At 36.2% G+C, this 17354-nt stretch overlaps 1 protein-coding gene across 3 annotated transcripts in view; it reads left to right on the top strand.

The window, feature by feature from the left end:
- The window catches only part of LOC149789934 (uncharacterized), a 593258-nt gene that overhangs the window by 47949 nt on the left and 527955 nt on the right, over nucleotides 1–17354 (top strand). For all 3 annotated transcript variants that reach the window (XM_089972007.1, XM_089972006.1, XM_089972008.1), the window contains 3 exons: nucleotides 7998–8576; nucleotides 9609–9715; nucleotides 10307–10555. In XM_089972007.1, coding sequence (XP_089828133.1) covers nucleotides 7998–8576; nucleotides 9609–9715; nucleotides 10307–10555 — 935 coding nt within the window. The remainder of the gene's footprint in view (nucleotides 1–7997; nucleotides 8577–9608; nucleotides 9716–10306; nucleotides 10556–17354) is intronic.

Genomic DNA, 17354 nt, shown 5'->3' with positions numbered 1-17354 from the left:
TTGGATCCTAGGTGAGAGAAGAGGTTTGGATGCTTTTGTTCTACGTTTTGGCGGTGCTTTTGGAATTTTTGGGTATGGTTGGAGTTGCTGCTCATGCTTGCAAAATGTGATGCCTAGCAGTTTGCCTTTTCTTTGTTGGTTTGATTTTCAGTCAGTCTGGGAGTTGGTTGCTTGCTTTTCCCCGTATTGCTTTTATATTGTCCCATACCTGTTGTGCGTTGGTTTTGAGGTTTATGTTAGAGCAGAAGGCTTGCAAGGATTTTTCTTTTGCATTTAGGATTATTTTCATTTCTTTTTCCCTATTTTTGTACATCCTAAAGTCATTGGAGTTCCTTATGTGTTTAAATTGATTAAGGTCCTTTATTTTCAGTTTTGTTTAACTACTTTACTTTCTTCATTCCACCATGGGACAGTGGGTTTAAGTTGTTGTCCTCCTGTTTTGGGTATACTTATTTTAGCTGCCTCATTAGCTCATTCATTACATTTAGATTGTATTGATCGATGTTATCATTATAAAGATCTGCTAGAGTTATTGTAGAGATGGTGATTTTAAATGTATTCCAGTCGGTTTGGTCACACTTCCACCTTGGTATATTGTTAGTTGGGTATGTTTTGTCATTATATTGAGGGTGACTAGGATAGGGAAGTGATCGCTTCCAAGGGTGCTGCTTTGATCAACTTCCCAATCTGAGATTTTTGCCATGTTAGGAGTGACTATGGTGAGGCCGATTGCTGATAGTGAACCTTTGATGGGGTCTAATCTTGTTCCTGCTCCATTGTTAAGGATAACTAGATTGGATTCGGTTGTCCATTTTTCAAGTAGTTTTCTCTTTATTCTTTGCATTATTCCTCCTCATCTTATGTTATGTGCAAATCCTCACATATGATAAGATATTTCCTCTTTGTCAGTGGTCATTTTCGTATAGTGATTGATTGCTGTTGGATTATCTTCCCCTGGGTCATATACGTTTAGCAGTTTTATAGTACGCTGGCCAGTGTTAATCATGATGGTTCGAATTTCTATTTGTTCAGATGCGTCTTGGTTTTGATCTGGGGTAACTTCTGAGGTGTTTGGAAGTGAGTCAGCAATATAAGTTGCTAGCTCCTCCCCCATTTTCTGTTTGTTCTATTTTTAGTATATACAGTCGAGTATCCTGGAATTTTGGGGGTGCTGTGAGAGACATGAGTTTCTTGTAAGCAGATAATGTCAGATTTAGGTTTGTCGGAGTTTATTTTTGGATTAGGTCGGGTATATTCTTCATGATCCCGCGGCAGTTCCACTGCCACAATATCAAGCATTTGCGTTGAGTGGGAGTGTTTTTTGTTGGGGGGGGGGGTTCTATTTTGTTTGGTGGTAATGTTCAGTTCTGAATTGTGTTTTTTGAGGGGTTTGGGTTTTCAGATTTTGAGTGATATTTAGTCTTGCTTTATACGATGTGTAGTTTGAATCCATATGTTGTACTAAAGCAAATTCACAAGCAGTTAGAGGGCATTCATACGATTTAGGGTAGTGAGGTCCTATACAGTTAGCACATTTAATTTCTTTCCTCCTGCACCGCCCTTTATGTGTGCCCTCAGAGTGATCGCATTTTGAATTGTTTTTACAAGAGCCAGTGAAGTGGCCCCACCCTTTGCAGTTTCCACAAAAGCGTGGTTTGTTTTTGTAGTTTTCCAGTTTTTATAGCTTTCCATAGTGACCTAATCTTACCATTGGATTTGGGTGGGTATTGAATTTGATTATAGCAATTGGTGTTTCCTTTTTCAGGAAATCTTGAGTTTGTATACCCTGTTTATATTAAACCCGTAATATGCAAAGTCTTCTTCGAGGTGTTTGATTGTTTTGAGTTGTTGTTCTCTGGGCAGCCTAAGCACTTTTTTTTGTATACTGTTGCCGTACTGTTTTGGGTTGTGTTTTGATTGATCTCAGCATGTGTGTTTGCAGTTAGTGTCGGTTTCCTGCTTCTCATGTTTCCTTTTAGTGCTGCATGTCTAGTTATAGCAACTCTAATTTTTGCAATTTGTTCAATTTCCATATAATTATTTACTTGCTGGTTTAAGTTGATGAATTTTGAGTTCTTGTTAGAGATAAAGATTGTGAGATTGATGGAGTGAAACTTTTGCTTATGTCTTGGGTTTTGCTCTGTTTTTTTGGGTAGGTTTTGGATCTGGTTTGGTGTTTGATTTTGTCCCCTGTTTATCTGTTTGGTGTTTTGGTAATTGGTTTTGTTTTTATGGTTTCTGATTTTGGGTTTGCCTGTTTAATTCCTTTTAGTATGTGTTGTTTATGGATATGTTGGTTTCATTTTGCTCATGGTTAGTCAGTGTTAGTGGGTTTGTTGTGTGTTGCATTTCTTTGTTTAGTTCCTTCATGGGTAGCTTCCCTCTACCTAAGTATGTTTGTTTAGTCACTTGTTTATTCACTTTTTTGTTCCAGAGTTGACTATTTAAACTATCTAAGAATTCTGCCATTTCCCTTTGTTTTTCTTGTTCTATGGTTTTGGTGTCTTTTGACGGCCCTGGGGTTTGGCTGCAATGAATGGTTTCCTTACTTTTTTTGTGTTTTAAAGTTGTGTCAAATTGTGAGGTTGCTGACTGAGAGATTGATTCTATTGCTGTATGATTTTCCATGGTTTCTGGGGTTTAGATTTTGTAGGTTGGGGTGTGGTTATCAGTTTCCTTATGCAAGTTTGTTGTGGTAATTGTGATTGTGATTCATGGTTTTCCAGTGGGTGTTAATGAAAGATTTTGGTTGATTTCGTCTATCGAGGGTTTGACTTGTGTTATTTCTGTCCTTGCTGAGTCATTAATTAGAATTGGGAGTGTGTCGTTAAGGTCAATATTTTCTGGTCCTGTACTCGGGTGTAATTTGGGAAAAGTGACCTGTGTGATAAAGGGAGGAGTTGAGTTTGGACTGCTATTTGAGGTTTGAAATGGAGCTAGCTTGGGGGAGTTCATCTGTAGGGGTGGGTGACCTTGTGACTGTAAAATTTAATGTTCTGACCAAGGTGTCAGTGGTTGTGGTTGGGCTGGTGTCTATGCTCCCACTACATGTTATGGGTTGATTGTTTGGCAAAGTTTTTTGGTGGCTTCCACATGGGTCATTAGGGGTCCTGTTTACTGTTGGGGTTTTGGACATTTTGTCTGAGTGGTTGTTTTTTCTCCTATCCAAGTTAAATTACTGAATGAGGTTTTATATGTTGGTTCTGGTTTAGACATGTTTGAGTGTTTAATTTTTTTATACTTTAAGTTTTGTTATTTATTTATTAATTTGCTTTAAAGTATTTATATGTTATTTATTTATTGTCTTTACTTGGGTTTAGTTAATAAAATGTAGGGTAGGGTAATATTTGAATTATGTATGTTACGGTTAGTTTTATGTTTCACTGGCCCGATGCAGATATAATCACTTTGTTTACAATAGTTTTATTGTCTTGAGGTAATGCTGCTACGGCGGATGTTAGTATGGTACCTAGTGTTTATGATCTCGATATCAACTGTTTGAGCCAATTATCCCTTCCTACGTCTTTGTCTAATCTGATAGCCTGGGGATGTTTTGGAAAAAGGTGCCAAATCTGTAACCTTGAGAAACTAATGCGTGCGTCTCGTTTATTCAGGTGTAGTAAAATTTATGTTCTTTGTTCAGTTAACTTACTTTGTATGTTAGTTTGAAGTTTGATAATTATACTCTTATTAGTGTTTTATTTAAATAGTTATTCAGTTTTCATTAATATTGATTTAAGAGATTTTACGATAGATTGAAATTGATTATATTGCGGTTGAATTGATGTCTTTTTTCTCATGATGGTAAATCTCAGTGGTTAACAATAATTGTTACCATGTAAGAATACCACCCAGGTGGGTGCTAGCATGGTTCCTAGCGCCTGTTGCATTTTTAAAAGAATATTATTTCAACTTCTCCAATCAGTTTTCTTAACTGGTAGGAATGATTTAATATTTGGTAAATGTTAATTTAAGTTACAAGTTTAAAGGGGCCCGGAGTGGCCGAGTGGTCTAAAGTGCTCTCCGTTAAGGATCACTGCCATCTCACCTCTGTCTGCGTGGATTCGAGTCGAGGATTCAGCTAATGTGGGTATGTGAGAAAGCTTGCCAGTAGCTCCTCGTGGGTCGGTGGTTCTTTCCGGGCCTTTCCCGGGTTCTTCCTCCACCATTAATACTGGCCGCCATGCATAGCCTATCGTGTGCTGAAAAATGGCGTTAAACCCCACAACAACAACAACCAGTTTAAATGTTACATCGGTGATGGTTTAGAATAATTTTGGGTTAATTTAGTAGATTTGAAGTAGAGCTAATAGAAATTTGAAAAACGGCACAGAGTAAAGGTACCTGAAGGTTTAATAAAAACTTACTATTCCCCTTTTGATTAATCAATTATTACCTTTGTTAGGTGGTATTAAATGGCGGTGAGGCGGACTGGTAGTCTGTGGGGCTGGTTGTGTACACTGCTGGACGGACTGGTCCTGCTGGTAGTGGTGGCTTTCTTTGAATTTTGCTTTCAGATAATAATAAAAATTTCCTTGTGGCCAACTTTTCCTGTCTCCAACAAGAGGAATTTGCAGACATTGTCTGAACAAAGCTAGAAAAGTGTTTCTATCACCCAGTTCTTTACTATCAACATACAGCCAAATCCATTAGAGGACATTTTTTAACCCTTTACCTCATAGAGTATAGTTACAAAGTGCAGCACGCTATAAAAAGAACACCTGTTACCTAGTCGACCCCATACACATATGCCTGCCTGTGAACTGTTAAGCAATGTAGTGTATGTTACGTTTACCAGCAATTTTAACCATTTTACATTTTTGGTACACATCTATTATATGTGGAAAAATTTAAGAGTAAAGTCCGATTGTTATAGCTGTGTAATTATTTATCACGGAAGAATTTTTTATGTGCTTTAAAATCTTGAGAGGACTCGTTCACCGTCATGTTAGTGAGGTCGCGTGACCAACCATAGCTGCCATTTCTCATACTCAAAATGTTTTTCATCTGTGTCTACATCAATATCAGAGCCTTTACCTAGGTTATTGAATCTTTCTTAGTTGTGATTCTAATCATGAAAACTTAATTATTACTGAATGAAATCCGTGACCGCCATTTTGGAGAGTGGAGATTATGACCCAGTTACTTTAAATAGCAGATATCGACCAGTACATAAACAGTGACCATGTGACCTGACATATTTGTCATTCGCAGAAATGAATGTTATTCCCCGAAGGTGGCGCTATGAAAACCAGCTTAAAATGGCTGATGTTTACAGCCGACGTCAAAAGGCACTTCCATACGACTTGAGTAGAGGCGTCAAAAGGATAAATGTCAGCACATGTATAATTTTTAGTCCATTACTTTATTCGTATGAGTATTTAAGTTGTACTCAAAGGTTAGTCTCTGCATTCTCGGGGACCGACATAACTATTCTTAGTGGAGAATACTACCCAGTTACTTTAAATAGAAGATTTCGACCAGAGCATAAACAGCGACCAAGTGATCTGATGTAATGGTCATTCACAGCAATGAATGTAGTATCTAATAGGGGGTTTTTCCCGAAGGTGGCGCTACGAAACCCTGCTCAAAATGGTTGATGTTTACAACAGGCGTCAGAAGGCGCTTCCATGAGAATGGAGTAGATGCATCCAAAGGCGCTTGCATAAGTATGTTTTTGTGGCCGGCAGTCCAGAAACAGTTTCTTGTCAGTCGGGATTGTTTACCATAGCCAACAATTTGAGTACCAGGGAGTAACAAGTCGACAGTTGCACAATAATACCAGTACTGGTCATTGGAGACGACAAACCTAAATAAGCAACACCTTTTTATATGCTTTCATCCCATTATTAAAAGACTGCCAGATTTATAGTTGCCTTTGTTGCTAAACATTTGTAATTCTTTCCGTCATGATAGTCATTACTGAATAAAAACGAAGAAAAATGGCAATGTTTGTTGATTTGTTGAACCTGGTCAACATTTTCCTTTTTAGCAATGTGAATATAGATGGATGGATGAATATAAATAGATAAATAGATTGATAGATAGATAGATAGATAGAAAGACGCTACTATTCAGTGAAAAGAATACAACTGTTTATCAGTGCTTGGGCAATTATATTTTTGGGATTTGCTTTACTCATGCAATTTGTATGGCAGGAACAGTTTATTAGACAAAATATAGATTTGCAATTAGAGAGGGAGTGGTAAATATGAGAATACGGTATATTTGACTGTGTACAATAATGGGTACGAATTGGCCATCACCTTGGGTATGAAATGACCATCACCTTGGGTACAAAATTACCAATTTCTACTGGGTACTAAACGACCAATTTCTACTGGGTACAAAACGACCAATTTCTACTGGGTATGAAACAACCAATTTCTACTGGGTATGAAACGACCAATTTGGACTGGGTATGAAACGATCAGTTTCTACTGGATATGAAACAACTTGAGTACAGATTGACCATAAGCCTATTGGATATCATGTGTTTATTTGTTCACCTCACATGATGGGAAATATGATCCTATCGGATATCATGTGTTGATTTGTTCACCTCACATGATGGGAAATATGATCCTATTGGATATCATGTGTTGATTTGTTCACCTCACATGATGGGAAATATGATCCTATCGGATATCATGTGTTGATTTGTTCACCTCACATGATGGGAAATATGATCCTATTGGATACCATTTGTTGATTTGTTCACCTCACATGATGGAAATATGATCACTGCCACCACCACGGAGATTCATATCATTGTTTACAAGTTAAATATCAGTCATCCGTGTACTATATTGTATTACACAGTACACATGATGGGAAATAGGATCACTGCCACCACCATGGAGATTCATATTGTTGCTTATGAGTTAAATATCAGTCACCCGTGTACTATATTATATTACACAGTACATATGATTTGCAGATTAAAAGCAATGATACGAGCCCCTCTGGTTGTGACAGCCGATATGAATTTATTTTTATTTTATAGATTAAATCAAGTTGAGATGTAACAATAATCCATTGAGCAACATAGGGTTTGGAACTGTATCTGAAATTACTGAAAGTAATTAAGGTTCACACAAACTTTATAAACTTTTTAGTTGAACAAAATGTTTACAATTGCTGCCTCAGGCTTGATTCTCATTTTTGGACTTGTTTTCCAGCATGACAAGATCAAGACATGGTATATATATATATATATATATATATATATATATATATATATATATATAACCTGTCAAAAGTAACCACCCGAGAAAATGCAATATTTACCTTATTACATAGGTGACCTCTATACAGAAGTTTATCTCATTATTATTCTTGTTTCACTATCAGCAAAGTTGTTTACTCTGCATTATTCAATCATAAGCTGTGTAAATAGTATGCTGTTATATGCCAGTTTAAGCAGACAGATAAAAAGGCCGTAAGAGTGATTTCTAATGCCACACCCTGTGATTTAAATAAGAAGATAAAGGGCATAAGCATGAGATAATAAATGTTTTGCACATTGATTCACACGAATTTTCTTTATGAAAACAATGATTTCCTTGTAAAGCAAAAGTTCAGTTTAATTGTACTGGCAGAGTAGTCAGTATCGCTTGACTTTACTGATCATTGCCATCTTAGCTCTGTCTGGGTGGGTTTAAGTGAGAAAGCTGCCAGTAATTTCCTGTTGGTTCTTCCTCCACCATCAATAATGGCCACCATATATATAGCCTGTCTTGCAGAGAAATGTTGTTAAGCCACAAAACAACCAACCAACTCACATTGACTGCCTAATGCCAGGTGACCATTATATATGTGACATTTATAAAGTAAATTTGAATGGGGCACACTGGTACATCCTTTGAGGCAATGTGATGTGGTAAGATCAATGTTTGGACAGTGTGTGTATAAACACACATATATATATATATATATATATATATATATATATATATATATATATGACAGATATGTTACACTTTCTCTTTTGCAAGATTCTGATAAATTGTCCAGACTTCAACGGCTGATGAAACTGTTGTCTGGACCAGATCAGAAGTCCGATGTCAGCCAGGAACAAGAAGGTCATATAGACGATATCTACCAAAGGGAACCAGCTTCTGAAGATGACATAACTCATAGCAATGATGCATCAACTAGTCCAATACCAGACCAAGAAGTTAAATTAGAATACTCCGAGCCAGCAGAATTGTCCGTTACCAAGGTGGATGGTGGACATGGTGTGGAACATTCAGACCAAACAAAAAGCACTGTTACTGTTCCACTGAGTAAACCAAAGTCCAGTGAGAAAGAGAAGAAGATGGATGCAGTGATGGAAATCATCCATTTGATAAATGAACATGCCGACAAACTAGAGAAGGATACAGTGAAATATGCAGCATTGTCAATATGGGATTTTGCAGGGCAGTATGCCTTCTATACTACTCATCAAACATTTCTGACGAGTCGTGCACTGTATCTCCTGGTCATAGATCTCAATCGGCAGATCACAGATCTCATAGAAGATGACAAATGTTTCCTTGATATGGAGGGGATAAAACCATGTAAAGTGCATGGTAAGTAGGACGCTTTTAGCCATGAATAACAAACCAAGAGAATGGGAGTGCACAAAGAGCTAGAGAGAAAGGTTTCTCTTGAAGCTTGTATGTAATGAACTAAGACTACTGTAGTTCTAGGGAGCTGTTTTGAAAAAAACTTTAAAATTACATATTGACACAAGTTTTAAAAAAGGCATAAGAAAGTAAAGGGTATTGTTATTTGCACTAATGTATAATGCATATTGGAACAAATGGTATTGGTTATTGACACTACATGTATAATGTATATTGGAACAAATGGTATAAGTTATTGACACTACATGTATAATGCATAATGGAACAAATGGTATTGGTTATTGACATTATATGTATATTGCATATTGGAACAAATGGTATTGGTTATTGACACTACATGTATAATGCATATTGGAACAAATGGTATTGGTTATTGACACTAATGCATAATGCATATTGGAACAAATGGTATTGGTTATTGACACTAATGCATAATGCATATTGGAACAAATGGTATTGGTTATTGACACTAATGCATAATGCATATTGGAACAAATGGTATTGGTTATTGACACTAATGTATAATGTGTATTCAAATAAAGGATATTGGCTTATTTACATTAAATGTGGAGAACATCAAAAAAGTAAAAAAGAACTGATTATATCTTTGATTAGAATGTATTTATATTTGCTTTGTACATTCTAATCTGTCAGATATTTGGTATAATACATACAAGTTGTAAAATATAATACATGTGCATCTTTCCATACTTATTTGCTTGCAGAACTGAAAGTCATCCCCAAAATGGGTGTAACTGTCCTGTGTACATAACTTTTCACCAAAGTTTTAATTGTATCTTTGTAGACTTGATGTAACATTGTTGAATTTGTTTTTATGTAATTTATGTTATTAATGGAGGACCATAAGGAAATTCATCTAGAAATTAAAATTATTATCATTATTATCATTATTATTATTATTATTATTTATTTACTTGATACAGTGACATAGTAAGTAGTTTCTGTTTTCTTCAGACCTGGTTGAGATTTGGATGAACTCAATACACACATGTGCATCATCACTTGAGGCCAACATTCCTCATGTGATTCTGGTTGGCACACATGTGGATAAGCTTTCAGAGGTATATTAAGTTAGAATTTAATTCTTAAAATTTGCATTAATGATTTACTTAAAGTTGGTATATTTTCCTATTTTGTCTTATATTTGAGGATATGAAGAAAAGTTTTATAGAGGCATTTGCTCTTGACAAGACAACATCATTTGGCCATGACCATTGTTTAGGACATTTTAGGGAAGAAATAGTGAAATTAAAATGAAAATGAAACTCAACAGAATTCATTACTTGTAGAAATGCATTATTTAGTACTGAATTACTGAATTTCTGTATTTAAATAAATAATTAGGAAAAAGGGTGAATAATGAAATAATACAATAATTGATATGTGTTGTCTCTGGAGACAGGTGGTTTAAATATGGAGGTAATAACTATATTTAGGATAGATTGAGAGAGAAGTGCAGGCATATCTGGAGGGACAGACAATTAAAAGTAAACAGTCTGATAGAGTAGTATACAATAGATAGATTGATACACAGAATGTCATGTTGCTGATAAATAAGCAACAGTGGTTATTAGTATGCTTGATTTAGAATGTAAATGACACTCACAAAACTGCATGTGAAATGACCACAATTTAATTCATTTTATTTACAGAAATCTCGAAAAGATGTCATTGACAAGTACTTTAAGGACCTCCGCTACATTTTGAAAGACAAGCCAACCATACGCCACCTGATGGATGATATTGCCATTGATAACACCCATAATGATCCTATGCTGGAAACACTGAAAAGAAGAATTTTTGAATTAGCATCTGAACAGTCGCATTGGGGGGAGGAAAAACCAGCCCGCTGGATTCCCTTGGAACAAGCAATCATGGCGCTAAAAGAGTCTGGTGTGAAGGTAAAGCTAACTGGAAAACTTATGACATTTATTCATCTTCCATAACTTAAAACATTTATTCACCTTCCAAAAGCCAATGCATTTTCATACACCTAATATATTGATCCATATTTTGCATTTCTCGTTTCTGTAATCTATGTATAACTTTGCTTTACATGATCTACTAGTTCCGATCTTATTCGATGTCATGTACTTGTGGTAAAGAAGAATCCTATTGATTTTAAGGTTAGAGGTCAGAGACTCTGCAGGTGAAAAATAAAAATAGTTTATGTGCAAACACTTCATTTTTCAACCATGTATTTTCACCAAAGATTGTATTTGGCTTGCTCTTTTGGTAAGGTTTAATTCTACTGTTATTGGAGTTTAAGGCTAAAGGTTATGTTCACTAAGTGGATGAAAAAATATTTTTGCATAATAACTTGATTTTGGAGGTAAAAGGTTAAAGGTCATGGTCTTTGTGGCTGGAAGAAGAAGAAAGATTTTTGCATAATAACTTGAATTTCGGACCATGCATCTTGACCAAAATGTGTGCACTTGAAGTTTTGGAGAGAACTTTTGATTTTGGCACAAAATGTCAAAGGTCAAGGAAATTGTGACTTGACAAACAAATGGAGTTTTGCACACTTATGTTCAAGATCAAATTCCTTGATAATGTAATGTGTATGGCTTGCACTTGAGTAACTTGTTAGATTCTGGGGTTTAAAGTTCAAAGGCCAAGTCATGGAAATCTAATACCAAATCATGGAAATCTAATACCAAGTCATGTAAGTCTAATACCAAGTCATGGTGAGTATGATACCAAGACATTGTGAATCTAATACCAAGTCATGGCAAGTCTATTACCAAGTCATAGTGAGTCTTGTACCAAGTCAAGGTAAGTCTTATATCAAGTCATGTAAGTCTAATACCAAGTCATGTAAGTCTAATACCAAGACATGTAAGGCTTGTACCAAGTCAAGGTAAGTCTAATACCAAGTTATGTAAGTCTAATACCAAGTCAAGATAAGTATAAAGCCAAGTCATGTAACTATTGTACCAAGTCAAGGTAAGTCTATTACCAACTAAAGATAAGTCTAATACCAAGTCATGTAAGTCTAATAGCAAGTCAAGGTAAGTCTAATACCAAGTTATGTAAGTCTAATACCAAGTCAAGATAAGTATAATACCAAGTCATGTAACTATTGTACCAAGTCAAGGTAAGTCTATTATCAACTAAAGATAAGTCTAATACCAAGTCATGTAAGTCTTGTACCAAGTCAAGGTAAGTCTAATACCAAGTCATATAGAGTCTGGGGCCCACAGTGGCCTAGTTGTTTGAAGCGCTTTTTGTTGCGGATCACAGCCATCTCACCTCTGTTTGCATGGGTTCGAGACTCGGATTTGGAAAATGAGGTATGTTACCAAGTGATACTGAGTCTTGTGCCAAGTCAAGATAAGTATAATACCAAGTCATGTAAGACTTGTACCAAGTCATGTAAGTCTAATACCAAGTCATGTAAGTCTTGTACCAAGTAAAGATAAGTATAAAACCAAGTCATGTAACTATTGTAGCAAGTCAAGGTAAGTCTATTACCAACTAAAGGTAAGTATAATACCAAGTCATGTAAGTCTTGTACCAAGTCAAGGTAAGTCTAATACCAAGTTATGTAAGTCTTGTACCAAGTCAAGGTAAGTCTAATACCAAGTCATAGAGAGTCTGTGGCCCAGAGTGGCCTAGTGGTTCGAAGCACTCTTTGTTACGGATCACTGCCATCTCACTTCTGTTTGCATGGGTTCGAGTCTCAGATTTGGCTGATGTGGGTATGTGAGATATATTGCCAGTAGCTTCTATTGGGTCCTTGGTTCTTTCTGGGGTTTTCCCGGGTTCTTCCTCCACCATTAATACTGGCCTCCATGTATAGCCTATTGTGTGATGAAAATGGCGTTAAACCCTACAACAACAACAACATAGTGAGTCTAATACCAAGTTGAGGGAAGTCTAATACCAAGTTATTGTGAGTCTAATACCAAGTTACATAAGTCTTGTACCAAGTCAAGATTATTCTACTACCAAGTCATGTAAGTCTTGTATCAAGTCATGTAAGTCTAATAGCAAGTCATTAAATCTAATACCAAGTTTTGTTAAGTCTAATACCAGATCATGTAAGTCCTGTACCAAGTCAAGGTAAGTCTAATACCAGGCTATGATAGTCTAATAGCAAGTCAAGATGAGTCTAGTACCAAGTCATGCGAGTCTAGTCCCAAGTCATGTGAGTCTAATACCAAGTCAAGATAAGTCTAGTACCAAGTCATATGAGTCTAATACCAAGTCGTGTAAGTCTTGTACCAACTTATGTAAGTCTAATACCAAGTCATGGCGAATCTAATACCAAATTATGTAAGGCTAATACCAAGTCATGGTGAGTCTAATACAAAGTCATGTAAGTCTTGTACCAAGTCAATAATAAGAAAATAGAGTTTTCTATTCAGTTCATGTGGATATGTTGGTTACTAATCACCTGTCAGCATTGCTGTGATTTGTGTCTAAATGGATGACTCTGTAATGAAACAAAATAATTTCAACTAATTTATAAAGTTGACCTGTTTGGAATATTTAGGATGGTTCAGTCCATATGTCTAGGCCAGTGTAGTTGACTCTATTAATTCATTTACATCAAATCATCTTGTTACATGGGACAGCCCATCCAAGTCAATGCAGTGGATGGTTATGTAATATAGTAAAGTGATTTCAGCTATGAAATCAGTGTGATGTGATGCAGACATAGATTTTAGCATTCAAATATAGTTGAAGTGATTTCAACTAAGTGTGATGTGATGCATACTGGAACTCTAAAGGATGTTAACTACAGCATTAAAATACAACCAACTACATCATTAAAATACAACCTGCAACATTAAAATACAGCCAACTACAGCATCAAATAAAACCTGCATTATTAAAATACAACCAACCACAGCATTATAATATATCCAACTACAGCATTAAAATACAACCAACTATAGCATTAAAATATATCCAACTACAGCATTAAAATATATCCAACTACAGCATTAAAATACAACCAGCTAACTTCAGCATCAAAATACAACATTACAATACAACCTGCGGCATTAAAATAGAACCAACTGCAGCATTAAAATACAACCTGCAGCATTAACATACAACCTACATCATTAAAATACAACCAACTACACCATTAAAATGTATCCAACTACAGCATTAAAATATATCCAACTACAACATTAAAATACAACCTACAGCGTTAAAATATATCCACCTACAGCATTAAAATACAACCAACTACAGCATTAAAATACAACCTGTAGCATTAAAATGCAAGCAGCTACAGCATCAAAATACAACCTACAACATTAAAATACAACCAACTACAGCATTAAAATACAACTAACTAAAATACAACCAACTACAGCATTAAACTAAAACATGCAGCATTAAAACATGTCGAACTACAACATTAAAATACAACCACCGCTCCAGTGGCCTAGTGGTTAGAGCGTCCACCTCGGATGCTGGAGGTCGTGGGTTCAATCCTTATCCGAGTCATACCAAAGACTTACAAAATGCTACTAACAGCTGCCTCGCTGGGCGTTCAGCATTAAGAGGTTAGTGTTAGGAGTGGTTGGCCTGGTCTCAGGATAATGTGACTGGGTGGGACATCATGTTACATCTCTGCGGCATGATGCCACAGTGCAAGACATTGCTATAACCTGCCACATTGCAGACATCGTAGCGAAATGACTGACAAATTGTTAAAGCTATGTTAAAAATCCAAAGTCACATCACATGACATTAAAATACAACCAACTACAGCATTAAAATACGGCCAACTTCATCATTACAATAGGACCTACAGCATTAAAATACAACCTAATCATTATAATACAACATAGAGCATTAAAATACAAAATACAGCATTAAAATACAACCTACAGCATTATAATACAGCCAACTACAGCATTAAAATACAGCCAACTACAGCATTACAATATAGTTCTAAGTGATTCTGAAAACTATGATCTTTATTGAGTGAGAAATGAGTAGGGAGTAAGACAATGTGACTTGAATCCATCTTTCACTTGGGATTGTCTCCATTAAGACAATGTGACTTGAATCCATCTTTCACTTGCGATTGTCTCCATTAAGAAAATGTGACTTTAATCCATCTTTCACTTGGGATTGTCTCCATTAAGACAATGTGACTTAAATCCATCTTTCACTTGGGATTGTCTCCATTAAGACAATGTGACTTGAATCCATCTTTCACTTGGGATTGTCTCCATTAAGACAATGTGACTTGAATCCATCTTTCACGTGGGATTGTCTCCATTAAGACAATGTGACTTGAATCCATCTTTCACTTGGGATTGTCTCCATTAAGACAATGTGACTTCAATCCATCTTTCACTTGGGATTGTCTCCATTAAGACAATGTGACTTGAATCCATCTTTCACTTGCGTTTGTCTCCATTAAGACAATGTGACTTAAATCCATCTTTCACTTGGGATTGTCTCCATTAAGACAATGTGACTTGAATCCATCTTTCACTTGGGATTGTCTCCATTAAGACAATGTGACTTGAATCCATCTTTCACGTGGGATTGTCTCCATTAAGACAATGTGACTTGAATCCATCTTTCACGTGGGATTGTCTAAATTAAGACAATGTGACTTGAATCCATCTTTCACTTGGGATTGTCTCCATTAAGACACTGTAACTTGAATCCATCTTTCACTTGGGATTGTCTCCATTAAGACAATATGACTTGATTCCATCTTTCCCTTGGGATTGTCTCCATTAAGACAATGTGACTTGAACCATCTTTCACTTGGGATTGTCTACATTAAGACAATGTGACTTGAATTCATCTTTCACTTGGGATTGTCTCCATTAAGACAGTGTGACTTGAATTCATCTTTCACTTGCGATTGTCTCCATTAAGACAATGTGACTTGAATCCATCTTTCACTTGGGATTGTCTCCATTAAGACAATGTGACTTGAATCCATCTTTCACTTGGGATTGTCTCCATTAAGACAATGTGACTTAAATCCATCTTTCACTTGGGATTGTCTCCATTAAGACAATGTGACTTGAATCCATCTTTCACGTGGGATTGTCTCCATTAAGACAATGTGACTTGAATCCATCTTTCACTTGCGATTGTCTCCATTAAGACAATGTGACTTGAATCAATCTTTCACTTGGGATTGTCTAAATTAAAACAATGTAACTTGAATCCATCTTTCACTTGGGATTGTCTCCATTAAGACAATGTGACTTGAATCCATCTTTCACTTGGGATTGTCTCCATTAAGAAAATGTGACTTTAATCCATCTTTCACTTGGGATTGTCTCCATTAAGACAATGTGACTTAAATCCATCTTTCACTTGGGATTGTCTCCATTAAGACAATGTGACTTGAATCCATCTTTCACTTGGGATTGTCTCCATAAAGACAATGTGACTTGAATCCATCTTTCACGTGGGATTGTCTCCATTAAGACAATGTGACTTGAATCCATCTTTCACTTGGGATTGTCTCCATTAAGACAATGTGACTTCAATCCATCTTTCACTTGGGATTGTCTCCATTAAGACAATGTGACTTGAATCCATCTTTCACTTGCGTTTGTCTCCATTAAGACAATGTGACTTAAATCCATCTTTCACTTGGGATTGTCTCCATTAAGACAATGTGACTTGAATCCATCTTTCACTTGGGATTGTCTCCATTAAGACAATGTGACTTGAATCCATCTTTCACGTGGGATTGTCTCCATTAAGACAATGTGACTTGAATCCATCTTTCACTTGGGATTGTCTCCATTAAGACAATGTGACTTCAATCCATCTTTCACTTGGGATTGTCTCCATTAAGACAATGTGACTTGAATCCATCTTTCACTTGCGTTTGTCTCCATTAAGACAATGTGACTTAAATCCATCTTTCACTTGGGATTGTCTCCATTAAGACAATGTGACTTGAATCCATCTTTCACTTGGGATTGTCTCCATTAAGACAATGTGACTTGAATCCATCTTTCACGTGGGATTGTCTCCATTAAGACAATGTGACTTGAATCCATCTTTCACGTGGGATTGTCTAAATTAAGACAATGTGACTTGAATCCATCTTTCACTTGGGATTGTCTCCATTAAGACACTGTAACTTGAATCCATCTTTCACTTGGGATTGTCTCCATTAAGACAATATGACTTGATTCCATCTTTCCCTTGGGATTGTCTCCATTAAGACAATGTGACTTGAATCCATCTTTCACTTGGGATTGTCTACATTAAGACAATATGACTTGAATTCATCTTTCACTTGGGATTGTCTCCATTAAGACAGTGTGACTTGAATTCATCTTTCACTTGCGATTGTCTCCATTAAGACAATGTGACTTGAATCCATCTTTCACTTGGGATTGTCTCCATTAAGACAATGTGACTTGAATCCATCTTTCACTTGCGATTGCCTCCATTAAGACAATGTGACTTGAATCCATCTTTCACTTGGGATTGTCTCCATTAAGACAATGTGACTTGAATCCATCTTTCACTTGCGATTGTCTCCATTAAGGCAATGTGACTTTAATCCATCTTTCACTTGGGATTGTCTCCATTAAGACAATGTGACTTGAATCCATCTTTCACTTGCGATTGCCTCCATTAAGACAATGTGACTTGAATCCATCTTTCACTTGGGATTGTCTCCATTAAGACAATGTGACTTGAAACCATCTTTCACTTGCGTTTGTCTCCATTAAGACA

Source organism: Sinohyriopsis cumingii, chromosome 10 (genome assembly GCF_028554795.1).
Source record: "Sinohyriopsis cumingii isolate HCF-2022 chromosome 10, ASM2855479v2, whole genome shotgun sequence".
NCBI classification, from domain to species: Eukaryota; Metazoa; Mollusca; class Bivalvia; order Unionida; family Unionidae; genus Sinohyriopsis; species Sinohyriopsis cumingii.
Note: the sequence above shows the minus strand (reverse complement) of the source record. Positions and strands in the feature narration are given on the sequence as shown.